At 41.9% G+C, this 27,263-nt stretch overlaps 2 protein-coding genes across 12 annotated transcripts in view; one reads left to right on the plus strand and one right to left on the minus strand.

Moving 5' to 3' along the window:
• The first annotated feature begins 2,159 nt into the window (after positions 1–2,159).
• Positions 2,160–13,932, plus strand: fam131a (family with sequence similarity 131 member A). Of its 3 annotated transcripts, none has more exons than XM_046876115.1 (6): positions 2,160–2,296; positions 2,422–2,841; positions 9,979–10,066; positions 10,475–10,660; positions 11,709–11,846; positions 12,368–13,932. In XM_046876115.1, the coding sequence occupies exons 2-6, from the start codon at positions 2,779–2,781 to the stop codon at positions 12,763–12,765; spliced, it is 873 nt and encodes a 290-aa protein (XP_046732071.1). In that variant the 5' UTR covers positions 2,160–2,296; positions 2,422–2,778; the 3' UTR covers positions 12,766–13,932. The 3 variants fall into 3 exon arrangements, with proteins under 3 accessions (XP_046732071.1, XP_046732070.1, XP_046732072.1); XM_046876114.1 differs by having other exon boundaries at positions 2,222–2,296; positions 2,419–2,841; XM_046876116.1 differs by lacking the exons at positions 2,160–2,296; positions 2,422–2,841 and adding an exon at positions 3,186–3,314.
• A 6,229-nt stretch (positions 13,933–20,161) lies between these two features.
• The window catches only part of clcn2a (chloride channel, voltage-sensitive 2a), a 36,882-nt gene continuing 29,780 nt past the window's right edge, over positions 20,162–27,263 (minus strand). For 8 of the 9 annotated variants that reach the window (XM_046876111.1, XM_046876110.1, XM_046876108.1 and 5 more), the window contains 12 exons: positions 26,989–27,144; positions 26,676–26,745; positions 25,497–25,607; positions 24,648–24,858; positions 24,051–24,184; positions 23,714–23,895; positions 22,461–22,569; positions 22,211–22,257; positions 21,888–21,926; positions 21,335–21,454; positions 20,872–20,958; positions 20,162–20,737 (listed from right to left, as the gene is read on the minus strand). In XM_046876111.1, the coding sequence (XP_046732067.1) occupies positions 20,327–20,737; positions 20,872–20,958; positions 21,335–21,454; positions 21,888–21,926; positions 22,211–22,257; positions 22,461–22,569; positions 23,714–23,895; positions 24,051–24,184; positions 24,648–24,858; positions 25,497–25,607; positions 26,676–26,745; positions 26,989–27,144 (1,677 nt within the window). In that variant the 3' untranslated portion in view covers positions 20,162–20,326. The remainder of the gene's footprint in view (positions 20,738–20,871; positions 20,959–21,334; positions 21,455–21,887; positions 21,927–22,210; positions 22,258–22,460; positions 22,570–23,713; positions 23,896–24,050; positions 24,185–24,647; positions 24,859–25,496; positions 25,608–26,675; positions 26,746–26,988; positions 27,145–27,263) is intronic. The other variant, XM_046876107.1, reaches the window with a different exon arrangement.

Raw genomic sequence — 27,263 nt, forward strand, 5'->3', positions numbered from 1 at the left:
ATGCACTCATGTCGTTTTTGTCCTGTGGCTTCTTTAGTGTAGCTTTGAAGAGGGCGTCAGAGACCCGGGGGGGCGTGGCCATGACATGGCGTTAATAATGGCATCAGACATTGGCTTGGGGGTGTGGCCTAGAGAAAGGAATCTGCCATTTGACTTGGGGCACTACCTAAAAGCTTTTGACATCAAGAGGGTGTGGCTTAGACAATGAATTCTGACGTCTGTAGGGCATAGCCTAAGTAACATCGAATCGAAATAACACCTTTTAATATGACTATACTAAAGAACGAATCTGAGTCCAGCTGAACTCAACTGTTTCGTGTCACTGCACATTAACATCAGCTGCTTCAGTCCCAACTGATGATCAGTGTAAACGTGTTCCTTCACCAAGGTTCCACACAAGAAACATCTCATGATGGGTAAAAACAGAGCTCTCAAGACCTTCACAACCTTATTGTTACAAAACAAACTGGTGGCATTGGTTACAGAAGGATTTCTAAACTTCTGAATGTTCCAGTGAGCACAGCTGGGGCAATAATCCAGATGTGGAAAAGTAGATTTCACCATAAACCGCCCATGACCAGGTGCTCCTCACAAGACTTCTGACAGAGGAGTAAAAATATCAGAAGAACCCAGGAACCAAGGACCACTTATGGAGAGCTTCAGAAAGATCTGGAATTAGCAGGTACAGGTATAAAGAGAACAATAAGTAATGCACTGAAGCTCCATGTCCTGTGTGCACGTTCACCATGAAGACTCCACTGCTGAAGATCAAGCCTGTGTGAACGTTCACCACGAAGACTCCACTGCTGAAGATCAAGCCTGTGTGCACGTTCACCACGAAGACTCCACTGCTGAAGATCAAGCCTGTGTGAACGTTCACCACGAAGACTCCACTGCTGAAGATCAAGCCTGTGAAATACTGGGAGAATGAAGTCTGGGCAGATGAGATCAAATTGAACTCTTTGGATGCCATAAAACACACCATGTTTGAAGGACACACGGCACATCAGCCCAGAAACACCTGACCAACAGTGAAGTGTGGAGGTGAGAACATCATGGTGTGGAGCTGTTTTTTAGCATACGGTACTGATGAACTTCACGTAATTAAAGGAAGGATGAAGGGAATAATGTACCGAGACATTCTTGATAAAAATCTGCTGCATCTACCATGATGATGAAGATGAAAGGAGGGTGAACATTTCAGCGAGACGAAGATCCCAAACACACAGCTGAGGAAACTCTTAACTCTCAGAGAAAAAAAATAAAGCTGCTGGAATGTTCCAGCCAATCACCTTCCTCAAATCCCATTAAAGATCCACAGAAAGAACTAAAGATCAGAGTTTGAAGAAGAGGCCACAGAACCTTCAAGATGTGACGAGTGTTTGTGTAGAAGAAAGTGTTAAAATCACACCTGAGCAATGCGTGAAACTGAGTTTCTCCACACAGGAGACGTCTTGATGACGTCATTACCAACAAAGGCTTTTGTACGAACTATTAAATAAAAAAATAATTTAGAAATATATTTACTGATTAAATAATGACGTGTTCTGAAAGTATTTGCACCCCTGACCATCACATGTGCTCTAATGAGTAGCTTCACTTTTTTAGGAAGGATGTGTTCTTGGTAGATTTTGGGGCTTGGCTGTGGGGATTAGTGAGAGAAATACCTCCTGAGATGGCACGAGGAAGAAACCTTGAGAGAAACCAAACTCAAAAGGGAACCTTATTCTCATTTTGGTGATACAAACAGTCGATTCCTTCCAGTGTATCATTGCTGAGGTTCTCTAATGACAGTCATTATGTCATCATGGTTATCAGCGTTTACCATCTACAGTAATCTCATGTATCTTCATTCTGTCAATGTGGAGAACATCCTTAGCAGCAGCCACTGGTTTGTAAATGATGAGAACATTTGCATTCAGAATAAAGATGTCAGGATGGACCAGGCAGGTCCAGAGAGCAGAAGAGGACAACATCATGAGTACCTCATGAATTCCAGTTTATCCCGATGGTGTTGAGTGTTGTGGAAGTGGAAGAGGTCAGAGATCTGTGCAGGACACTCCATTCCAACTTCACCAACCTGAACACCAAAAACTGTTGCTTTGTGCATCTTCATCTTCATGCTGGAACAGGAACCGCGATCTTCTATAGAGTTGTGTAGAAAACACGGGTGTGATCTCTGATCTGGAGTCTGAGAAACTGTGTGTGTGTGTGTGTGTGTGTGTGTGTGTGTGTGTGTGTGTGTGTTTAAAGAACCCAAAAAGAACCCTGTGTTCCCTGGCAGGAAGCGTTTCAGGTGAACCTTTTATTGGATAAAGATCCTTTATTTCTTCGCAGACATGATGATGAACTAAAATTAAATATTGTGTGTGTGTGTGTGTGTGTGTGTGTGTGTGTGTGTGTGTGTGTGTATACAAGAAGGAGTCGTGCAGAAGACTGTGTGTGTGTGTGTGTGTGTGTGTCTTTAAGGAACAGGTGGCTGTGAACAGTGACGCGTTAATGGCACTTACAGAGGAGACATGAAGCCTTCTCCTTCTTCTTCTTCTTCTTCTTCTTCTTCTCCTTCTACTTCTTCTTATTCTCCGTCTCCTTCTTCTCCTTCTTCTCCTGTTCCTCTCCCGTTCCCAGGTCTTCAGCGCGCACGAGCACGTTATTAATGCGCTCCTTCACCGGCCTGCGGTCGCGTCGCGTCTGGTCATGAATCAGGATTAAATGCTGTTGATTCGCTCTGTGATCTGATCTGATCTGATCTGCTGTGATCTGATCTAATATGATGTGATGTGCTGTGATGGACTGATGTGTGCGATGCTCCTGACCGCTCTCCCGCAGATCAGCTCGAAGGTACATCTTCATTTTTCGGTTTATTTCTTTCCTGCTTCTTCCTTTCTTTCTTCTTCCTTCTCCTCCTCTCCCTCCCTATTATTTCTTTTTCGTACACAGTGATTCATCATCATCATCATCATCATCATCATCATCATTATGTCCGAATGCTCCTGAGCAGCTTCTGGATAAATTCTGGATCAGGGGCGCTGAAATGCGCCTTATTATTATTATTATTATTATTATTATTATTATTATTATTAAGATGATGATGATGATGATGATGAAGATTGTGATGATGATTTGGAGTTAGTATGATGGAAAGCTGTAGCTGTTGTTCTTTAAGAAGGCGCAGTTTGTACGCCATTAGATCAGAGAGGAGGAGATGCGACAGCGGCCGCCTTGTTGCCTGGATACAAACCTGCGGCTGTGTCTCAATCCGAGATGCTGTAGGGTTCTAACCAGAACATCAGCACCACGTCTTCAGCTTAAAGGTTGTGATTCTGACTTCCATACCTGTAGTGCACTTCCACCATAACCAACTCCTTTACCATTATTAACACTTTTAATAATAATAATAATAATAATAATAATAATAATACACAATGCTCCATGTTGGAAAAGGTTCCAGGAACCCATTTTAGTTCTATAATTCAAAGAACAGAAGAGGCTAAAATAAATGATACTTCTACAGGATTATATACAGTGTGTGTGTGTGTGTGTGTGTGTGTGTGTGTGTGTGTGTGTGTATTTACAATGTAGCCAGATATACAGTGTACTCTTAAATGTACAGCCCTTAGGGGTTTCCTCACTCGTTCTTTTGTCAACCCTCTAAGGAACCGTCCTATATAGATTGTTTGAGTGTGTTCTTTTTAAGAAACATTTCCAAGTAATGCTCATTTCTGGAAGCTTTAACCCTCAATTATCCAAGGAACTCTTGAAGAACACTTTTGATTGTTAATAGTTGTACCAGAAGGAACCATGAAACTACAGTACAGTGACACATGACAGGTTCTGGGTGTAGAGAAGAATATAATGAGTATCATTTGTACCGCATTAATCCGTCATTATTTATTTTCAGAAGTGAAGAACACTTTAACATGGGGCAGAGGGATCGAGGGATGTGGGGGAGTTTGAGGGTTTATATCAAGTTACCAACTTGGTTTTCCTTCGTAATAGAACCTGAAACTGGTTAGATGTTGAACATTGGATTGTTCACTGGACCTAAAGGATACATTTAAACCTTAAAACCTTAAAACACCCTCAAACCCCTCGTGCTGAGTTGCATTGAGATCTGGTGGTGGTGTTGGTGGTGTTGGTGTTGGTGTTGGTGTTGGTGTTGGTGGTGGTGGTGTTGGTGGTGGTGGTGGTGGTGATGATGAGATCAGGCTTTAAAAATACAAGTGAATGTTAATTTATTAATTAAATAACAAAGTTAAAAGTAAATGAACAGAATAAAAATCTAAATCAGTATTTGGTGTGACACCATTTACCTTTCAGTTCTTCGTTCTCTACACTCTGTACACCTGCTCAAACTCAAGGATTTGATAGGATCAGATTCAGGTGGGTGATGAACCACTTCTACTAAGTAGGTGCAGAAGATTAATTTTATCTGTAGGTTGAAACCCAGTGATGAAGTAAAACAGAAACAGCTGTGTGGGAGCATCAAACTGACCGAGGAACCAAACTCTGCTACTGAGGTGAGGAACAGCAACAAGACACAAAGTTCTACTGCATCAGCAAGATCTCTCTCAGGCAAAGATCTCGAAGCAGACTGGGGTTTCCAGATGTGCTCTTCAAGCTGTTTTGAAGAAACACTAAGAAACAGGAGTGAAGACGCAGTGGTGGACCAAGGAAACTTAATGCAGAAGATGAAAGATGCAGGTCCCATCTACTGTCTACTGTTACAATTCTATGCATGAAAACAGAGGAACCGAGGGCAGAAATATGGCAGCAAGTGCTCTGAACTAATGTCTGAAATATTTGCTGAAGATCTGAATTTGATCAGGATTAATGGTGTCTTCAATGATGAGAAAGACAGGCGAATATTTCTCCATCATGTAGTAGCTTCAGAGCGGCGTCTGATTGGCCCCAAATTTATCCTGCAGCAGGACAATGACCCCAAACCCACAGCCAATGTCATTAAGAATGATCTTCAGTGTAGAGAAGAACAGTCCTGGAAGTGGTAGTTTTGGGCTCCACAGAATCCAACATCATGGAGTCTGTCTGGGATTACAAGAAGAGACAGAAGGATTTGAGGATCCTCCATCTACAGAAGATCTGTGGTTAGATGTCGAAGATGTGAGATGTTGCTGTTTTGTAGGTAAACAGTGTCGCACCAAATACTGATTTAATTTGGATTTTCTTCTTTTTATTTACTTTTTATTTTGTACATCAATAACAATAAATTAACACTTTATAGCATTTTTGTGCCGTATGTAGATCATCACCTTTCCATCACCTTGGTTGTGTGTGTGTGTGTGTGTGTGTGTGTGGGTGTGTGTGTGTGGGTGTGTGCGTGCGTGCGTGTGTGTGCGTGCGTGTGTGCGTGTGTGTGTGCGCGTGTGTGTGTGTGTGTGTGTGTGTGTGTGTGAGCGCACTGCGTGAGTGTTTTACACGCAAGGGTAATGACGTGTTTTGCGGAAGGACCAGCTGTTTCAGCTTCACCTGTTGCCATAGCGACGCTAATTGCGTCCCGAGTCGAGCTCAGGTGGCGGCTTGTGCAGATTTCAGTCTCATTTGAATCCCAAAGCCGTCTTATGTTTCTTTTTTCCACCTGCAGACGTGTGTAACGTCGTCGTTCCTCCCCCAGGTTACAGCACAACATCTCAGCTCTCACTCGTCCTGAATCCCCGCGGTGTCACGTGCGAAAACACACTGATGACCGGAAATGTGCTTTACTTTACACACTGCAGATTGCAGATTAATGTTGTGTGTGTGTGTGTGTGTGTGTGTGTGTGTGTGTGTTAAATTGTGCAGATCCGTGTGTGTGATGGTGATCAGGTGTGTGATGGTGATGATCAGGTGTGTGATGGTGATGATGATCAGGTGTGTGATGGTGGTGATGATCAGGTGTGTGATGGTGATGATGATCAGGTGTGTGATGGTGATGATGATCAGGTGTGTGATGGTGATGATCAGGTGTGATGGTGATGATCAGGTGTGTGATAGTGATGATGATCAGGTGTGTGATAGTGATGATGATCAGGTGATGGTGATGATCAGGTGTGATGGTGGTGATGATCAGGTGTGTGATGGTGATGATCAGGTGTGTGATGGTGATGTTCAGGTGTGTGATGGTGATGTTCAGGTGTGTGATGGTGATGATGATCAGTGTGATGGTGATGATCAGGTGTGATGGTGATGTTCAGGTGTGTGATGGTGATGATCAGGTGTGTGATGGTGATGATGATCAGGTGTGTGATGGTGATGATCAGGTGTGATGGTGATTATGATCAGGTGTGTGATCGTGATGATGATCAGGTGTGTGATAGTGATGATGATCAGGTGTGTGATGGTGATGATGATCAGGTGTGTGATGGTGATGATCAGGTGTGTGATGGTGATGATGATCAGGTGTGTGATGGTGATGATGATCAGGTGTGTGATGGTGATGTTCAGGTGTGATGGTGATGATCAGGTGTGTGATGGTGATGATGATCAGGTGTGTGATGGTGATGATCAGGTGTGTGATGGTGATGATCAGGTGTGTGATGGTGATGATGATCAGGTGTGTGATGGTGATGATGATCAGGTGTGTGATGGTGATGTTCAGGTGTGATGGTGATGATCAGGTGTGTGATGGTGATGATGATCAGGTGTGTGATGGTGATGATCAGGTGTGTGATGGTGATGATCAGGTGTGTGATGGTGATGATGATCAGGTGTGTGATGGTGATGATGATCAGGTGTGTGATGGTGATGTTCAGGTGTGTGATGGTGATGATGATCAGGTGTGTGATGGTGATGATGATCAGGTGTGTGATGGTGATGTTCAGGTGTGTGATGGTGATGATCAGGTGTGTGATGGTGATGATGTTCAGATGTGTGATCTTGAAAATCATGACCTGTCCCAAGCCCCCACCACCCCCCATCATCGTCCTGATCGGTGCTTTCGCTCGTCCCTCGACGCTCGACCTAAATCATCTACGAATAAAGATCACACCATGTCCACGTCCAGGGTAATATTAGCAGACCCTGACACAGAGAGGTTTGTATCCCAGCTGGTGCAGGCTCACGTTCACGCTGAGATTCAGGCCAAATCATCAATCAGATCCAAGCAGTGACACACATTCAGGTGTTCAGGTGGAAAACAGCAGACAGAACTTCATCACTGAAGTCTTCACTCATCTTCTTCCTCTGTGGAGTGAAAATCAATTGAACTACTAGTAATAATAACAATATTTTAATTCAATTCATGTTTATTTGTTTTGAGCTTTTAATAATGAACATCGTCTCAGAGCAGCTTTACACAGATAATGTGGAGATAAAATGAAGATGTTCTTTATAAGTGTAAGTTTGTCCCTTTAAAGGATATGGATTATTAAGTCTCTTTACACACATTACATTTATATAGCGCTTTTCTGCAGCACTCAAAGCGCTTTACATATGAAAGAGAGGATTCTCCTCAACCACCACCAATGTGCAGCATCCACCTGGATGATGCGACGGCAGCCATATTGCGCCAGAACGCCCACCACACACCAGCATATTAGTGGAGAGGAGATAGAGTGATATAGCCAATTAATATGAGGGGATGATTAGTAGGCCAGCAGGCAAGTTTTTTTTTTTTTTTTTTTGCCAGGATGTCGGGGCACACCCCTACTCGTTTTTCGAAAGACATCCTGGGATTTTTTATGACCACAGTAAGTCAGGACCTCGGTTTAACGTCTCATCCGAAGGACGGTGCTTTTTGACAGTATAGTGTTGTTGTCTGAAAGTTAATGTCACTGTGCAGTTTGGACTCTGGTGAGACTCACTGTAGCAGCAGAACTAAAAGGAGAAGCAGAAGGAAACACAGACATGAGGATCTCTGGGATAAGAGACGACCCACCACACCACAGAGAAGCTCGTCCATGCGTTTATGACCTCCAGAATAGACTATTGTAATGCATTACTAGGTGGATGTCCTGCTTCATTAATAAACAAGCTTCAGTTAGTCCAGAATGCAGCAGCCAGAGTTCTTACAAGGTCAAAAAAATATGATCACATAACCCCGATCTTATCGTCCCTACATTGGCTTCCTGTTAAGTTTCGAATAGACTACAAACTATTACTTCTCACTTATAAAGCACTAAATGGTTTGGCTCCCGTGTATCTATCCAGTCTTTTAACACGCTACAATCCGCCACGCTCCCTGAGATCTCAAAACTCTGGGCTTCTAGTAGTTCCTAGAATAGCAAAGTCCACTAAAGGTGGTAGAGCATTTTCACATTTAGCTCCTAAACTCTGGAATAGTCTTCCTGACGGTGTTCGGGGCTCAGACACACTCACCCAATTTAAGTGTAGATTAAAACGTATCTTTTAGCAAAGCCTACACATAACACACATCACATCATAACCTTGTGCTCCAGAACATCTGATCACATGCACATTATCAACTTGTGCTGTTAATATCATGAACAGCAGCTACGCTAATTCCTCTCCACTGCTTCTCTTTCTCTCCCCATCCCGAGGCATCCTGAGGTTGCTCCAGCTCAGTCACCTCCCACCTCGTGATGATTACGGACCTTTAAAGAAGTAGATGCCGAACTCACAAACATCCTGAACCATCTAGAGACGTACCAGTGCCATTTGGATCCCGCTACATGTGTGGAGTTTTGACATTGGACCTCCTGGAGTGTTTAAAGGCTCTGGCATGGAGAAGCTGATGCTGGATCTGTGGTGATCACAAATGCTGAGCTTATAAAACTCGGAGCTACTAACCATATAGACTGTTTAAGACTGCAGAAAGAACATTACTTATAATCTTATACTCCAGTAATCATGTTAGTTCTCACTCTCCAGTGTTCTGTATTGTTGAAAGATTTATGATCAAACTCTTGATGTCACCCAGATGAGGATGGGTTCCCCTTTTGAGTCTGGTTCCTCTCAAGGTTTCTTCCTCATAACATCTAAGGGAGTTTTTCCTTGCCACAGTCGCCACGGCTTGCTCATCAGGGACAAATTCACACCATTCACCATCACTGTTGATTTGTGTAAAGCTGCTTTGAGACAATGTCTGTTGTGAAAAGCGCTATACAAATAAACTTGACTTGACTTGACTTGACCACCATCAACAAACCTGAGTGAACGTGTGAGAGTGAGGAGACGACAACATCCAAATATCCCAGATCACCAAACATTCCATATCCATGATCCCTCCAGATCTGCTCCTTTACCTCACAAACACCTACTGACTAAACACTCCACTAAATAAATATGTGTTCAGCCTCGACTTGAACACTGAGACTGTGTCTGAGTCCCGAACACTGATTGGAAGGTTGTTCCATAACTGTGGGGTTTATAAGAGAAACATCTGCCCCCTGCTGTAGTCTTCATTATTTGAGGTACCAACAAATAGCCTGCACCTTTTGATCTAAGTAGGCGTGGAGGATCATCCTGGTACAGAAGTTCACTCAGATACTGCGGCGTGAGAGCGTTAAGTGCTTTATACGTCAGTAGTAGTATTTTATAATCAGTGTGAGATGTAATTGGGAGCAGTGTAGATGATTAAAACAGGGCTGATGTGATCATATTTTCTAGATCTAGTGAGGACTCTTGCTGCTGCATTCTGGACTAACTGAAGCTTATTTCTGCACTTACTCCAACACCCAGACAGTAAAGCGTTACAGTAGTCTAATCTAGATGTTACAAAATCTAGATTTATTGATGATCTTTATTTCAGTGGTTGATCAGCGAATATGTGTTTATGTGCGTGTGTGTGCGTGCGTGTGTGTGTGTGTGTGTGTGTGTGTGTGTGTGTGTGTGTGTGCACGGTATTTTGTTAATAAAATGTTTCTGTTTGTGTTGAATGTAATATTAGATTTGTGTGTGATCTCAGCTGCAGAAGTCTGACTGAAATGTTCATATGAAGGTGACCCTGGAGATTTCTGGAGATTTCTGGAGCTTTCTGGAGGTTCCTGCTGGGTTTGACATCTCTGTGTTTGTGTGTTTCAGGTTGATGAACCTGTCGATATGCTCCCAAAAACCAGAAAAGCGCTCAGCATCCAGGAGATCGCAGCTTTGGCCAGATCATCGCTAAACGGTGAAGAATCTTCACTTTCAATTAAATTCATGTTAATTTGTATTGAGCTTTTAACAATAAACATCGTCTCAGAGCAGCTTCACACAGATAACGTGGTGATAAAGTGGCTTCTTATTTCTATTAATAATAAAGAGAAAGTTTAGGAGTCTGATTCTGTAGAAAACTCGCCAAAATGTTTTACACTCCAGTGAAAATCTTTATTTTCTCCTTCAACCCCTGAACCTGCTTTACTTCCTTTTCATCCTCCTCCCCATATACTTCCTTTTCTCCTCCTCACATTCCTCTTCCACCTCCTTCTGCCTTTCTTTCTTTCTTCTTTCTTTCTTTCTTTCTTTCTTTCTTTCTTTCATTTATTCATTCTTTTATTCTACCTACCTACACCTTTACCTCCTCTTACTAATTCCTCAGGGATCTCCCAGGTGGTGAAAGATCATGTGACCAAGCCGACAGCGATGGCTCAGGGTCGAGTTGCTCACCTGATTGAATGGAAAGGCTGGTCCAAACCGCTCGATCCCTCGTCTGCTACGCTGCAGTCGCATTTTAACTCTTACTCACACCTCAGCGAGGGAGAGCAGGAGGCACGCTTTGCAGCAGGTGTGTATCAACACACACTCTCACGCTCACACACACAGGCACACACACACACTCACACGCATACACACACACATGCACACAAACACACATGCACACACAGACACACAAACACACACACGCACACTCACTAATGGTTTGTTTTATGGATCTTTTGTACTTCAGCTCATATTTTTCTTTTATTTCCCAGGATTCCTTCACTTCCTGTTTGTTTGTTGTAAAAATTGTGTAGGATTCCTGACACAAGCACCCAGTATTCACTCATGTTTCTCATCTCAGTACATGCTGAAGGTTATACAGCTGAGACGTCACTGAGAACTTGACGTGTTTCATTTATTCCTCTGAGATTCCTAATGATGTTCTGAAGGAGTCTTGCGGCCTCTGACAGACAGACAGACAGACAGACAGGCAGACAGACAGGCAGACAGACAGACAGACAGACAGACTCATGTAAAAGCGAAATGAATATTGAAATATTAAGAACAATAATTTTACTCACCTTCTCTTTTTTCACTAAACACACACACACACACACACACACACACACACACACACACACACACACACACAGACACACACACACAGAGCACCCGTCTCCTGCAGGCACTTTGTGTCAGCAGATGGTGTTCAATAAGATTACACACACACACACACACACACACACACACACACACACACACATATACATACACCTGCTCCAACACCTCCTTTCTACTTCTCTTCTCTTCTAATCTCACCTTGGTGTGTGTGTGTGTGTGTGTGTGTGTGTGTGTGTCTGTGTGTGATAGAAAGAGAGAGTTCTGGTTGCTTTCACACGTCTGATTGCAATAAATTGGATTGTAGGTTCAGGGTGACCCAATGTGAAAACACACACAAACACAGATTCTCTAAATTTAGAGTCTGAAGCTGAAAGCCCTAATCCAATGCAGGTCAGGAGCGCTAGGAATAATGGGGAATGTCGGGAATACTGGGGGGTTGTTGGATTGGAAAAGTGTGTGTTGGGAATCTCTCAGCATTGTGGGGGGTAAATGTGTGTGTTTGGTGTGTGCAGGTGTGGCGGAGCAGTTTGCTATTGCAGAAGCTAAACTCCGAGCTTGGAATTCTGTGGATGAGGAGGATGTGGAGAAAGATTGTTCCGATGAGGAGTTCGCTCAAAATAATGAGTTAACCATCAGCACTCAGAGCTCAGGTACGTCCACAAGAGGAACTTCAACTTTCCATTTTAACTTCTTAGATTTTGACACGCTACCAGTCAACAGGTTACACACTGCTGCTCAGAAAGTCTTCATTTTTACTGTTTTATACAATTTTAGAATAATCTAAACAAATCCAAAGAAGCCACGCCTCCTTCAGTTGAACTGACACAGAGGCCATGCCTCCATCATTAACACCGCCACACGTAGGCCATGCCTCCTTAATTGTGACTGACACATGTAGGCCACGCCTCCTTCATTGGGACTGATGCACAGAGGCCACGCCTCCTTCACTGTGACTGACACACATAGGCCATGCCTCCTTTATTGAGACTGATGTACAGAGGCCACACCTCCATGATCTGGAGTTGTAAATGTTCGGGTTGTACCGTCTTTCTTCCTTCAATTGTTTTTACTTTTTCATTATGTTTGTTTGTTTCCTTATTTGTGCCTCTCGTCCTTTTTTCCTGCTCTCCTCCCATTCTCTAGGTTTTCTTACTCTTTGCTCCTCCCCCAGACGCTGTGCTGTCCAATCAGGAGAGCTTGTCGCTGTGCCAGCCTGAAACAGATCAGAACATCAGTGAGGTATCCAGCCTCATCCTGAGTCACTCCGACGCCCATCACAACGTAGAAGAACCACAAGGAACCGAAGAATTACAAATTCCAGCAGAAGATCTCCAGCTGTCATCCAATGAGGTCCAGAAGCTTAAACGCAGGTCCTACTGGAGCAGAGGCGACTCCTGCTACCACTCTGCTTCCTACTCTGAGTCCTGTCTTTGCCCAGAAGAAGAGGATGAAAGGGAACAGGAAGTAGAAACGGAGGACAATGTTTTTCAGGAGGTGATCTGCTGGTACAGCACGTCCGATACTTCAGGCGCCGCGTCTTTTGACGATGAGGTGGATGTGGAGGATTGAGAAATTTCCATGAGGTGATGAGGTTTTCTCAGCATATCTCTGTACGGTTCATCCCTTTCGTGTCCTCCTCAATCTGGCAATCATCTGGACGTTTGGTGGACGGATCAATGGACACATTTATCTTCTCTCATCTTTTGCTGTCTGTATTTTGAGATTTCTCCATGCAGTGAACGTATTGTTATCAAAACGAGGGATGAGGATCAGGAGGTTCTGAGGTTAATAGGAAGTTGCGGTTCGATGATGTCATATATAAATATATAGAAACAGATGTAGGAAATAGCACAGAAAATTATGACCTTCAAATGACCTTTATTTAATATCAGAAGTGAGCGTTACAGATGATCGCATTAGGAAATGGGTTTTGTAAATTGGAAATAAATATTGCGAAATAATTACAATAAAGTATCGTTTCTGTTAAAATAGAACGAATATTTTACATTTAAACGCCAGTTTATCGCTCACACGCGGCTTCAGTGGGAATCGGACCCATGATGAGTACGATTCTGACACGCCTCCCAGACGTTACCGTAGCATATCAGCTCCGCGGAGGTTCTGCTACGAGGATTTGAGGCTCCGCCGTGGGAAACGTGAGACGCATGGAAACGCATTACTACAATCACTGTGTGATGTCGTACCTCAGAGAACTGATACGTTCCTTCTCTTCTCTCTTTCTTCTTCTCGTTCGTTTTTTTCTGCTCCACTGTGACGTGAAACGTTTGCTGTCAGCTGCCGAGATGTCCTGCAGCAGGTCCACAGCGTGCTCATGATGCAACACACTGGAGCATTTTGGAACAATCTAAAAGAGAACCCCTGAGAACGTTTGAGACATTTTTAAACATTAGAAACTTCTGGACGACTTTGAAATGTTCTGGAAGGGTTTAGATTGCTCTTGAACGCTCTGGAAACAGGCAGTAGAACCTCATCGACGTGCATGACGTGCCACAGCAAAGTTATACTTGTGATCCATAATAATCGACGTGGCATTATTCCGTAAACGTGGCCTGGTGACGTGGCCTTGTGTGTGTTCGTGACGGTGGGACGTGACGTTCGACGTGCAATCTTTTTATTTTCCGTTCGTTCGTTTGATTTGTTTTTTAAATCCTTTGTATAAGAACTTGTTTGGAAATTGCAGTGATCACGTGATTGCATTAAAGTGGATGAGTGTAAAGTGGATTTTTCTTTTGCTGTGGTTTTTTTGCTTGAACAAAGAGAAGAATGTCAAGACACAAACGTTCAAAGTTGAAATTTAATAATTTTTTTACTGATGTACAAAAAAGAAAAAAGAAAAAAAAAAGAAAAACAACCCCAAAATGTATATTTATATATTTTTCTGAAAAATAATGGCAATGTTGATTCCATATGCATATCCTCTATATGTACAGGCCACGTGTGCTGGAGTCGTATACATTTCATTCTGTACAAGGCGTTCAGCGTTCAGAAACACGAGTGCAGACTTATTGCTTAACTCTAAGTTAAAATGTGCAGGAGATCAGCGTTAAGGAGAATATAGAATAAATGTACACACACACACACACACACACACACACAAATAAAACTCAACAAGCCGGACGCAGCATCACACAAACAGCCGGAAGGAAAACTGAGTTTTTTTTTTGTTTTTTTTTTTTTTTAAACGTGAATCTGCAATCGAGCAGTGATGCAGCAGACGGAAACAGCAGGATCTAATCAGTGATGTCCTTCACAATGACTTTGCACATAAAGGCAAAGCAAAAAAAGCGTGAGTAAAAAAGGAAGAACAAGAATGTCTACACAATGTTAGGGTTTAAACAGAAAGGTTATTAGAGGTCGTTCATTCAAAAAAAAAATAAAAAAAATTAAAGTGTAACGTGTCCATTTTCAAAAATCTCTCTATGCTTGTGAAGATCACATGATTTTACAGAAAGACTCATACCCATGATTTTAAAGCTTCTGTTTAAATGTTTCTGGCCCTCAAATGAACCAGGAATCAACAGAATAAAATATAAATGTTACTTTAAAAAAAAGATAAAACCATTAAATTTTTTGGGATGGTGTCCATACAAGAACCTGTCTGATAGAACTTTACCTAAAACCATGGAAACTTTGTAGATTTAAAAAGAGAATCTCTGTTGCAGGGTTTAGTTTTATTTCAGATGCCGAATGAATCCTTTCTGTAACCAGTGTAACGTTAGCAAGCGAACATACGTGAGAAAGTACGAGATTTTTTCATTTACAGCACAGTGAAATTCTTTCTTCGCATATCCCAACGCATATGTTCAGAAGCTGGGGTGAGAGCGCACGCTCAGCCATGATACAGTGCCCCTGTAGCACAGAGGGTTAAGGGCCTTGCTCAAGGGCCCCAAGAGTGGCAGCTTGATGATACCAGGGCAGAAACCCCAACCATCCAATATATATATATATATATATATATATATATATATATATATATATATATATATATATATATATATATATATATATATATATATATATATATATATATACACACACAAACATCATATTGCTTAGCTAGCAAGCACATACAAAACAAAATGAGCTGTTTGGAGAATTCTTGTTGGCTATGATATCGTATTCACGTTAATTATATTGTTACAGCTAGCAAGAACGATTAGCATAAAAAAATAAAAAAGTAAATATTTTACCCTCCACAGAAACACATTTATTTGTAATTAGTAAATCAGTTACTAACCTCATGTGCTAATTGAAACAATGCTATTAGCTAGCTAGAACATAAAGAACATAAGAATAAAATCATTGGAACACCTGACTTTTCCACCCATATGTGGTTCTGCTCTCCAAACAGTTTCCACAAAGTCGGAGGTACACAATTGTATCAGACGTCTTAGGATGCAGGAACATGAACGTTTTCCCTTCACTTAAACTAGGAGACCCAAACCTGTTCCAGCATGACAACGCCCCTGTGCACAAAGCCAGCTTCAGGAAGATCTGCTTTCCATGGGTTGGAAGTGTGTGGAAGATCTTCTGCTAGAAAGCTCTGAGCTCAACCCTGTTGAACTCCTCACCTACATCAGTACCTGACTTTACTAACACCCTTGTGACTGAATGAACGAGTTTGTTGTGAATGAATCTGCATAAAATCTCCACAAAATCTAGTGGAACATCTTCCCAGAAGAGTGAAGTTGATTATAACAGCAAAATGGAGACTGGATGTAAAGTGAGACGTTCAAAAAGCATTAAAAATCTTATAGTCAGTTGTCCACAAACTTTTGGCCCTACCTTGTGTAGTATCTGTAAACACCATCCCAAATAATGAAAAAAATCACTAGCGTCTGGGACGTGTCCCAATACACATCTTTATTTTAAGAGGTTAATTAAACTCCTCTTGTGATATTTGTTTTATAAAGTTAATGAGAGCTAGCTAAAGTTAGCACATCAGACCAATCTTTAACGAGCTAACATCAGCAAAGGATGTAAGTGCTAGCTCGCTAAATGATTAGCACACTCGCTTATTCCAAATCGGTTTATTCATGAATGATCCTACCTGCTAGCTACAGCTACCAAGGAAAGTTCCCGATCGCCAGCTGAACATCATGAATCACATCATGATTCTGCTACGTAGAGAAAGGTTTATATAATGCCAGGACATTGCTAGCTGCTAGCTAGCAATCGGTATGACAGGAAAATAATGTAAGTTAGCTTAAAACAAAGCGTTATCCATTTAAAAATAAAACACAAACAGGTATCTTCTTTACAGCACAAAATCAAACCATTTCGAAGACGTAATAATCTTATTTGGCAAGCGTTAGTTAGTTGCATGAATGTAAACGATTATTGCACAGTCAGTTTAAGAAAAAACAAATAAAAAGCTTTGCAGCTAAAGTTTTGCTCTGATACGCAGGCTGTATAAGAAGTGCATATGAAGGGCAGGGGAGTGAGGATCGAAATCTAGCGAACAGATTAGCAGAATGTTAGCAACAGAAAACGTCACTACAGCCGCTAGCGTACGGTAGGCATGTGCCAATATCTCGTCTCGATCTCGTTTACCCTCTCAAATGCTTAGATTTTATTATTATGATTATTATTTTTATCACTGCTAACTAGCACTAGCTAATTGTTTCTTGTACAAAATTAAAATCCTGTAAGTGACGCTATTGCACACGAAAACTCCTGAGTTTGAGACGCGCCATGGTAGCGCATTTAATGCTAGCAGCTTAAGGTCACGAATAGCACACAAGGTTAATGCTAGCTAAAGTTACCTTAGGATATTAGTGCTAGCTAAAGTTACCACAAACGTTTACCACAGACAACACTAACTCGTGCTAGCTAGCAACAAACACTGTACAGGTATAGAACAAACTAGCAGGGGAAAAAAGCGATATTTTTGGGTTACTTTAAAATTATAACATTAACACCAGCTAGTTCATTAGGAGGAGGGGAATTTTTCTAGCTAGCTAATGTTACCTCAATAAGTTATTGCTATGTAGCTACCACAGAAGGTTAATGCTAGCTAGGTGAAGTTGAAACACGATTTATTACTTGATGGCTAAAGTTACTTAAGGAGATTAGTTTAGAAATACTTTTCATTTTCTCTAAACATGATAAATACCTTGTCTTACCCTGAAGACTGACACTGACAACACCAACTAACGCTTGCTAGCATTAATAGTTAGCAATGAGTAGTTTTCTAGTTGCTAGCTAGCTACATTTAAATCAGGAGGTTATTACTTGCTAAAGTTACTTCAAGAGGTATGTGATTAGCTAGCTCATTAGCACAGGTTATTGCTAGCTAAATAATTATCATATAGGTTGTTGCTAGCCATTTAAATTGTCCTGTGAAATAGCGGATATTAAAACATGCTAATTTCTGGAATTTTTCTTTACTTTCATGCCACCTTCATCTCCACTTGAGACTTGAGATCAAACTTGCCTAACTTCCGGTTTCATCACGTTAGCTAGCTTTATGCAAATGTGAAAACATATAAACTTTTGCCAATAAACAAACACAAATATGGCTATGCAAACGGTATAGAAGACCAAGAAAATCATGCTAGCTATGAGATTTTATTCTATACACTTATTTACATCATCATGCATTTTGAAAAGTACGATATAACGATATATAAGCGATAATCGGCACATGCCTACTGTACCTCATGGAGTAAATTTACAGTGTAACTACGATTGCTGTTGTAAAAGAACGGAAAAGTTGCAGCTTTTTGACCGGATTCGGCCTTGGAGGTAAAAAAGTCACGGTTTAACTTCAAGTACCTGATGAAGAGCTTTTGCATGGAAATAAAGTTTGCAGATCCAAACTGACGTATAGTAAGAGCTCAGAATTCTTCACACAGAAACCAGACAATCTCTCCTTGCGATTTAAAGTTTGTGACTGTAGGTGGCGCTATTTAAAATGATAGACCGGTCAGTGTAAGGAGGTGTGGCCAAGAGGATTCATTTCAATAATGGATAATTGTTTAAGAAGCACCATCTTCTTCGTGTACTAGCTGCGGATGTTTTTCTGGAATTTGACCAGCGCCACCTGCAGTCTTGAGCAAATCGTAACGCCACAACCCACAAAACCGCGAGACAGTGTACAAACCTATAGCACTCACACATGCTGTCTCTACGTTAGAGATGTCGAGGTTTTCATTAGGTGATGTTAATCTCCTGTAGTTCGGGTGTCTGCATGCGATTTGTGAGGAATCGCTCAGGTTCTGGTTTCCTTAGAGTTTTAAAATCCTAAATGCTAAATTTTGCCACGTTGCACTCTGTGTGTGTGTAAGGGTGTGGGAACTTTTGCACAAAAAGCATATATAACAATGTGCTTTTTTTCAATCAGCCATCTTTCCGAGTACCAGAGGACCCAGGGTTTGATTCCAGCTCATGATCGGTAGGAACAGAAACCAGCGTATTGGGGGGTCGCTGCAGTAGATTATTGTTAGTTAGGTAGCTTTGTTAGGTAGCGGTTGTTGTTAATTACAGTGGTTGGGGACATTGTTAGCCACTAGCATTACAATCGGAGGTTATCGTTAGCTGGTTGACCTTGACGTATATATTTATTTGGCTTCCAGTTTCTTGTGTTGCTAAATAAAAACAAACGTTGAATATTCCTGTTCAATTTTTGTCTACCGTTACGTGAACTGAAGAACCAAACGAGCCTGAGAACGACCGGACGAAGGAACGACGCTAATCTACTGTATGCGACTTGAAACCTCAGATAACGTGGTTGCCACGGAAACGGTGAGACTTGAGACTTGTTGGTTCCTGGGTTTTGGGTCGAGTTTCTGTAAAAACCCATGCAGTGTGTGTGTGTGTGTGTGTGTGTGTGTTTGTGTGAAAGGTATTTTATAGCGTGTCTTCCTTTAAAATGTGTGTTTGTGTTTATGTTTGCTATCTGAGTTTAGCTAGCTTGTGTAGCGTTGACCACACGCTAATTACAACTTTTCAAAAATAATTGTTTGTCTTGCAGCCTCCTTCTGGTCTTCGTTTCTTTCTTCTGTTCCACCTCTCCTCTTCTTTTTCCTCTTCCTTCTCACTCGGTTCCTCCTCTTCTTCCGTTTTTTGGTTGCATTTTTCCCTCTCTCCGATCGTCACCACGGCGATTAAGTGGCTAATTTTAGACCTAAATTGTAGCTTAGCTCTTGGAGACAGATGAAAAGTGTCTGCTCCAGATGGGAGACGTGGGTTCTGTGCGTGTCTGAATCACACACTCGGGTTACGCAAACACACACACACACACACACACACACACACACACACACACACACAAGTTCCTCGTTTCATAATCTCATATTCATACATACACGTGCACACGGCCATGCGACGCTAATATTTTCTCATCATCTGCAGTTACTTAAAAAATTGCCACCCTGTCTGGGTGTTCTACTTTTTTTTTGGCCAGTGTTTGTGCTTCTGAAATAAAAAAGTGTGTCCTGTAAAAGAGCAGCTCAAAGCCAGCTGAAAGATCAAAACTCTGTTCCTCAGCTGCCTCTGCGGTACGATGTTTTGTTGTGATAATATTTGATAACGTCAGCTCATGCCTGCTAAATATCGTCTATGCTATGGTGCCTATACCATCTTTAGAGGAACGGACTTGCCTCGCTGTTTTATAAGTGCCTCCTCCACCCAGGAGTCACCCAGCATTCACACTGGAAAGTGACAAGACATGTGTGGCGCCCCCTTGTGGTTGTGATGTTATATTTGTCATGGTGATTGTTTGTATATTAGTGTAGAGTATCACATGCTGCCGCTTGAGGTTATACTAACCGATTTTGTGCGTATCCAGCTGACAGCTGTTTTGTTTTCATTAGCATTAAATGCTAGCTTTCACCCTGTTTCTCAAATCCAAAATTTTGCAACAATGTCGACTACATTTCTGGTCACTTGATCTCCATGGATACGAGTTCAAAATGATACCATATACTGGCATACACTGGAATTTTAGTGGTGCTAAGTATTTAGTTTCACAGTGCGCCAAAACTGATTAGCATAACACAAAGGAAGTCACAATTTTGTCGCATGCTAGTGTGAAGGCGGGGTCACGTGCATGGATGTTCCGGTATGTTTGATTCATTAGTGTGCGTTAACTATCAAACAGCAGCTGTCATTCTGGCTGGTCCTTCGTATTAGACGGTTTGATCTCACATGTCAGTTCCTCCTCCTGCCCCGAGATGTTCTCCTCGAGCGGTTCGGAAAAGTTTTCTGAAAGGTTCTCAAGCTCCGACTGGGTCTCCTCCGCCACCGAGGTTTCTGATTGGTCCTCGCTGTGTAAGACCTCAGTGCAGTCTGTCTCATTCAAAACACTGCTCTCGGATGGATGCTCCATCTCGTCGCAGAGCTCAGCGGCTGTTTTGGGTTCCCGCGGCAACGGTAGGCTCCTGTGGCGACTCCAGAGCTTGTGGAGCTCGGTTACTTCAGAAACGCTACTGCTGGTGCCACTGTCACGGAAACTGGCCAGAGGGGGACGGACTTTCACGCCAGTCACTGTCACGGAGCCTTCGATAGCTTTGCGTAGCTACAGAAAAGTAAAATTGCAAGTAAGACAGACCGGTTATGCCACGGAACAATTAGTCAACAGGAATTACATTATTAGGAATCGGATGAAAAAATGTCAGCACAGTGTGTGATAACCGGATAAAAAACTCGCACCTCTTTCAATGAGACGACTCCAACGAGTCTCCCGGTGCTTGTGACGTAAGCGTGATCCAGGCCGAGCAGAGAGAAAATAGTGTGCGTCTGCGATTTACAGACAAAACAACACAAAAATTTGGGAAACTCCCCTGCAGTTCATGCTAACAATGACCCTGCTTAGAATCGTCAGTAGTCAATTAGTTTTTCATATCCTGAGTACAATTTGTATACATTTTTATTTTGGCCCTTCCCTCTTTGATCATCCTCATCGATTTTAGCTCCGCCTCCTCAAAGGATTACTACATGTTTGCACTCATTACAGGGATGTAAAATGATCAGGCCTCTACTTCCTGGTGTAAACTTCCGATTCTGATGGCATATAAAAATGCGACTATGTGACAGGACGTTTACGTTTTGTTTTACGTGGTAATTTACATATGAGAGTGATTGAGATTCAATGCAAAAACTGAGCCTAACTTACTTTGTGCAAAGACGTTCGTTCTACGAGCTGGAAGGGGGCGGGGTCTATCTTACAATTGTTAAAGCAGACGGCTTCTTCCAGCTGTTGCTCCTCCCACTCAGCAATCTGGGGTAAAGACATCTTTGTGACATTGAAAGTCAGAGAAAAAGCAGGTTAGTTTGTATAAATATGACTCTTGCTCTCCTTTCGTAATCATCTGAGTTCTCAGTGGCAGAAGAAAATCTTTTGTGCCTCCTTAAACTTTTGCTTTCTGGCTTAGATTTTTCAAGCTAGCTTTCACTCATGTTTTTTTAATGAGCTTTTATTAGCTTTTAGGTTCATAGGAGGTTTGAGCTTTCAGTCAAAACTTAGCTTGTTAGGTTAGCATTTGCTTACTAACTAGCTTTTGAGCTCAAGACTCATCTGCTACTGATTTTGTGTATTATTGCTTGGAATGGTTCTGTACACTTTGTGAACAGAAGTGCAAGTTGAAGTGAGAGTGGAGTTTATTTAAATGTTCATGAACATGTGAGAAATTTATGCTACAATGTTTGTTCTAGCCTAAGATGCTAACCTCTGCTGTGGACATGTCTTCCTCGAGGTTAGGAGCTTCCTGAAATCACATTAGGCAGAAAAAATAAATTACTTGAAAATAAATACCATCCGTACCTGCTAATAACTAGCAAGGATGCCATTTTAGCATTTTTGTACATTGTAGTTAATGCTGTGCTTGCTAGGTTTGCTCCTGAAAGCTATGTTAGCATTTGTGTTATTTATGAGATTTCATTGTGTTGCTAGCTTTTACTCACAAACAACACTGTTAATCAGAATGTTTATTTTTATTTCATATAAAAAAAACTTAGCAGTAATCAGTAATCACAGGTGTCATCATTTTACCTCCACCTGCTCCTTCACCATATCTCCACAGGACGAACTCGGAGAACCTGAATGGACGAGAGCAAAATCTGGGTCACCAAAGTGTCCTGAATTCTGACTGTCCAAGAGAGAAGGTGTTGATTCATTTTCTCTTGATCTAATGTGTTACAGTTGCCATAGCAACAGCTCGTTTATGGGTTGTCCTTTTCTCCAATGAATGGAAAAGTATAATTGTAGGTAGAGAATCAGTTCAGGGTAGTCGTGTACGTACTGTTCAGGGTGTCGGGGTTGCTGATGGACGACACGGTCTTCAGTGCAGATTTGAGAGGAATCTGGGAGTTGGTGAGGGTCGGACTGTATGAAGATTCCTCTGTGGAAATCTACAGAAAACACGTTTCACAGTAACACTATTCCAATGTTATACTGATATACAGCAGGACACTTACAATGTTGCACATTTACAGTGTTTCATAGGTGCACTGTTCCAATGTTACAGTGTTCCAATGTTACACAGTTTTCGATGATACACTGTTAAAATGCTACAATTTTCCTGATTGTTGCATCAATCAGATGTTACATGTTTACAATGCTACAATGTTGCACATTTACAATGTTATAATGTTATCACAGTTCTAATGCTACAATGTCACAATTATGCCATTCAGATGTTACAATGTTACCAATGTACTCATACAATGTTAAATCCCACAAAAGTTACTGAAACAAACTAAAATATTGTATATTTATGAAAGGTGGTGAAGATTTAACTCTTATTGCACCTGATTGGTGCACTGACATGTTCCATTTAGCAAGCTTTCTTCTTCTTCTTCTTCTGCTTCTTTCGGCTTCTTCCATTAGGGGGCGCCACAGCGGATCATCCGTCTCCATACACCCCCTGTCCTCTACATCTGCCTCTTTTACACCAACTACCTGCATGTCTTCTCTCACCACATCCATAAACCTCCTCCTTATCTTCCTCTTTTCCTCCTTCCTGGTGTCTCCATCCTCAGCATTCTCCTACTGCTATACCCCATGTCCCTCCTCTGCACATCTCAATCTCACCTCCCTCACCTTGTCTCCAAAACGTCCTACATGCGCTGTCCCTCTAATAAACTAATTTCTAATCCTGTCCATCGTTGTCACTCCCAACGAACATCTCAACATCTTCAGCTCCGCTACCTCCAGCTCCACCCCCTGTCTTTTACTCAATGCCACTGTCTCTAATCCATACAACATCTCAGGTCTCACCACAGTCCTATAAACTTTCCCTTTCACTCTCACAGATTCTCTTCTATCACAATCACTCCTGCTATCACTCTTCTCCACCCACTCCACCCTGCCTGCACTCTTTTCTTTACTTCTCTAACACACTCTCCATTACTTTGCACTGTTGACCCCAGGTACCTGAACTCCTCCACCTTCTCCACCTCTTCTCCCTGCAACCGCACCCCTCCACTGCCCTCCCTCTCATTCACACACATGTAAGCTTTATAATTTGCTTTTTTTTAATCTGCAGCATCTTACCAGGAAGCGAACACCACGGCCAGCTTTAGGTGAAGAATTCTGGGAAATCGAGGCGGGGACGTGGGCACCGTTGTCCTGCGCTCGTTCCCTCAAGTACTCCAACCTTCGCCCTCGACTGAGCTGCTCCGAGAGCAGGAACTGGAGCTGAGAACGCTCAATAGATCCCAGCAGGATCATTGACTCTGAACGTGAATAGGAAACAACAGTAAATACGGCGAGACGAGATCAGAAACGAAGCAGGAGGAAGTGTGTGTGTGTTCGAGATAATAAAGATGCACTTCACATGCGTCTGAATGTACAGTACTGTAAAGGGGGGGATTTGTTAGAACAGGTTCACCTTTAGACTCCACGAGAGCCAGAGTTTTGAGTTGCCCGTTCACCAGCGCCTCCTGCACATCACGGTACGTAGAGGACAGCGTGATGTAACGAACATCTCGCACCATGATGTCCTCCACTCGGATATTATACTTCCTACAAACCGACGACACAAAACTGCAAATCAGCTAAATTGTAAGAAGGTTCTGGCTTGTGATTGGTCAGAAACAATGTTGATTTATTTCCTGGAACAGCAGCTCTGAGAGCAGTGTGGGTTTATAATAATATCAATGCACTTGTTCTAGTACATCATTTCTGGCATTCGTGCAGATTAAAAATGCATCTGATTGTTGATATGATGGAGTTTTGTGTAAGGAGTCTCCAGTGTCAGTGGTTTGTAAGAGGCAGAGGTAGAGCTGAACCCTGAATCTTCAGGACAGAGGAGTTATTTTGTCTTATTGACCTAATGAGAACGAATAGAGAGAGGCTGCTGAGGAACGATTGCAGCTGTGGGCAGAATGCTGTGGTATAAGAGGAATAAAACCACCCTGGTACATGCTGTTGGAGGAAACTAATCACAAAATCTTGGATTGGACAGAGAGGCGAGGAAGGCACTCACTCCTGGCCCCAGCCCAGTTCTGGGAGATATGGAAGTTTCTGGATCCTGATGATGGAGTCATAAAGTGATGGCTGGAGGCTCTGAGCCACAGCATTGGCCAGAATCACAGCGATCATCACGGGCAGAATGTGTGAGATCTGACCAGTCAGCTCGAACACGATCACCGCCGTGGACACGGTGTGTGTGACGGCTCCGGAAAGTGCCGCTGCACCTGAACACACACACACATTTTTATTAACGCACGATTTATGCAGCACACATTTCTTTTTGACCATTTTCATAAAAAATATAAGTTAATAAATATAAAAGAGGCGAAATTGAAACCTTAAAATCACTAAACATACTACTGCACCAGGTCTCAAATCAATCATCAAAATCCGGCAATTAAAACTGTCCGTGTGGAAACATAGCAAAAGTTCCACCAAAATTACTTTAAAACATTTACAAGAATATTTTGTCTTCATGCTTTATGTTGAGTTTGGTTTCACTAATAATAAACATACATTTGCATAAAGCATTAATATTTGTCCATGTCCATGTTGATCTTGCTAGCTAGATGATTAAAGCATCGCAATGCTAATACAAAACAGCTCTTTTGGGAAGCATTTATGTAACATTAGTTATTGAAAATATGTTGTATTTTAAGGTTTTAAAAATGGTCAGCTTAAATAAACATCTGTTTTTCTTTACATTCACACCATGTGAGGAATTTCCTGGCTACTTGTGGGCTAGCTGGTTAGCTTGGTAAACAAGCTAGCTGTACGTCAATAATGTATTTTATCACTTAGTAATAAGTCTGGGATGTTTTAAAAAATAATTTATGCTGATATGATGTGACGTGAACCTCACCTACAACAGCGTAGCCGCCGGGAACTATGGGATACACCGTGCTGTCGCTGTGAATGCCGTCAGGGAAAATGGCGGCCATGCTTTCACCCACCAAACGCCCAAACGCAGCACCTGAGTAAAACTTTCACCTCATTATACACATCCAAAACCTTTACATGTCAAAGTTACTCACAATTAATATCAATATTATATACAGCATAAACCTGAGGTATACAAAAACCACTGCTCTTCTGTATTACTCAGATTATACACATATTATTTTTTGAAGCTGAAGCACCAGAAGATTTAAAAAGCTAGATTCAAAGCTGTAAAAAAATAATAATTATTTATATATATATACACATATAATTTCGATTTTTTAAATATTAATATAAATTTTGTCACCTCCCAACCATAAGATCAGTATTTTTATTTTTACACCCCATTTTACATCTGATGAGCTCCAGTCTTCTGGGAAGATGTTCCACTAGATGTTGTGGAGAGCACTCAATCGCTTGTGTTTCAGCAGTAAAATGTCGCTGGATTTAGAAGCTTGACGTAATTGTTGATTTATTAATGGGAGTTTCGAGTGACTTACTTGTGCACACAGGACTGATGATTTTGCTTGGCAATGTGGATGAAGATGGCGTGGGGAAATAAAGAGAAACGCAAACGGTGAGCTAAAATAAAAGCACAGACAAACGCTGAGTGAACAAACAAAAAACTAAACAATAAAATGGTCCAAAAAGATTACAAAAACAACACAAACAATGTACTGAAGCTTTTTTCATCAAGATGAAGTATGCAAGGGAGTGTTGAAGCGTATGAAGAAGTGATGAAGTGTACGAGTGAGAGAGTGAGAGATGAAGGTATGATGGAGAATCAAAGTGTATGAAGGAAAATTAAAGCATATAAAGAAGAACTGAATTGTATGAAGGAGGGTTGAAGCGTATGAAGGAGAGACGAAGCGTATGAAGGAAAGCTGAAGCGAATGAAGGAGAGTTGAAGCGTATGAAGGAGAGTTGAAGCGTATGAAGGAGAGACGAAGCGTATGAAGAAGGGGTTGAAGCGTATGAAGGAAAGCTGAAGCGAATGAAGGAGAGTTGAAGTATATGAAGGAGAGTTGAAGTGTACAAGGGAGAGTTGAAGCTTATAAAGGAACAGGTTTAAAACACAGGGTAGGATGTTAGGATCATGTACCTATTAGGAAGACGGGCATGAAGGCGCCGCATGGCACCGGCATCGTTGTAGCGACGGCTGACATCCAGAACTGTTGGGAAAAACAACAGCAACAAAAACATTCTTCCTTTATCACGTTCCCTCATCACTCCTCTTATCCTTTGTGACTGAAACATTAAGACGTCTTTGATCTCCAGGCCTTGACCATCACCTGCTAACAGCTAACATCTCAATTTATAATACTGTCAAACTCTAACACTGCAATTCTTTGTTAAATGGAATCATTCCGAACGTCTGCGTGTGTTGTGTAAAGATTCCTGATGTCCTGATTTACCTTCATGACGATGAACAGGAGGAGGGTGATGAAGACGCTGACCTGCGGGTGTTTCCAGGCCTGAGACTGACCAGAGAAGTCGAACTCCTCGGATATGCCCTGCTTGTACCACGTCTGATTGTCGAACAGCGCCACCAACGACTCGTGCTGAGTGAGCTGAGCGCCGACACACACCACATTACTAACAGCAGAAATACTTCACTATTACAATATATACAGTTTATAAATCCTGTGTGTACTGATTACTGCTGACCCGAGGAGAAGAAACATGGAGC

Source organism: Silurus meridionalis, chromosome 20 (genome assembly GCF_014805685.1).
Source record: "Silurus meridionalis isolate SWU-2019-XX chromosome 20, ASM1480568v1, whole genome shotgun sequence".
In the NCBI taxonomy this organism is placed as follows: Eukaryota; Metazoa; Chordata; class Actinopteri; order Siluriformes; family Siluridae; genus Silurus; species Silurus meridionalis.

What these genes read in the sequence shown, in the direction of transcription:
- fam131a (XM_046876115.1), top strand. Translation starts at nt 2,779, where the DNA reads ATGTGCTGTGATGGACTGATGTGTGCGATGCTCCTGACCGCTCTCCCG. An exon ending in GGCCAGATCATCGCTAAACG is followed by an intron (nt 10,067 to 10,474) that starts GTGAAGAATCTT and finishes CTAATTCCTCAG; the next exon opens with GGATCTCCCAGGTGGTGAAA. An exon ending in CATCAGCACTCAGAGCTCAG is followed by an intron (nt 11,847 to 12,367) that starts GTACGTCCACAA and finishes CTCCTCCCCCAG; the next exon opens with ACGCTGTGCTGTCCAATCAG.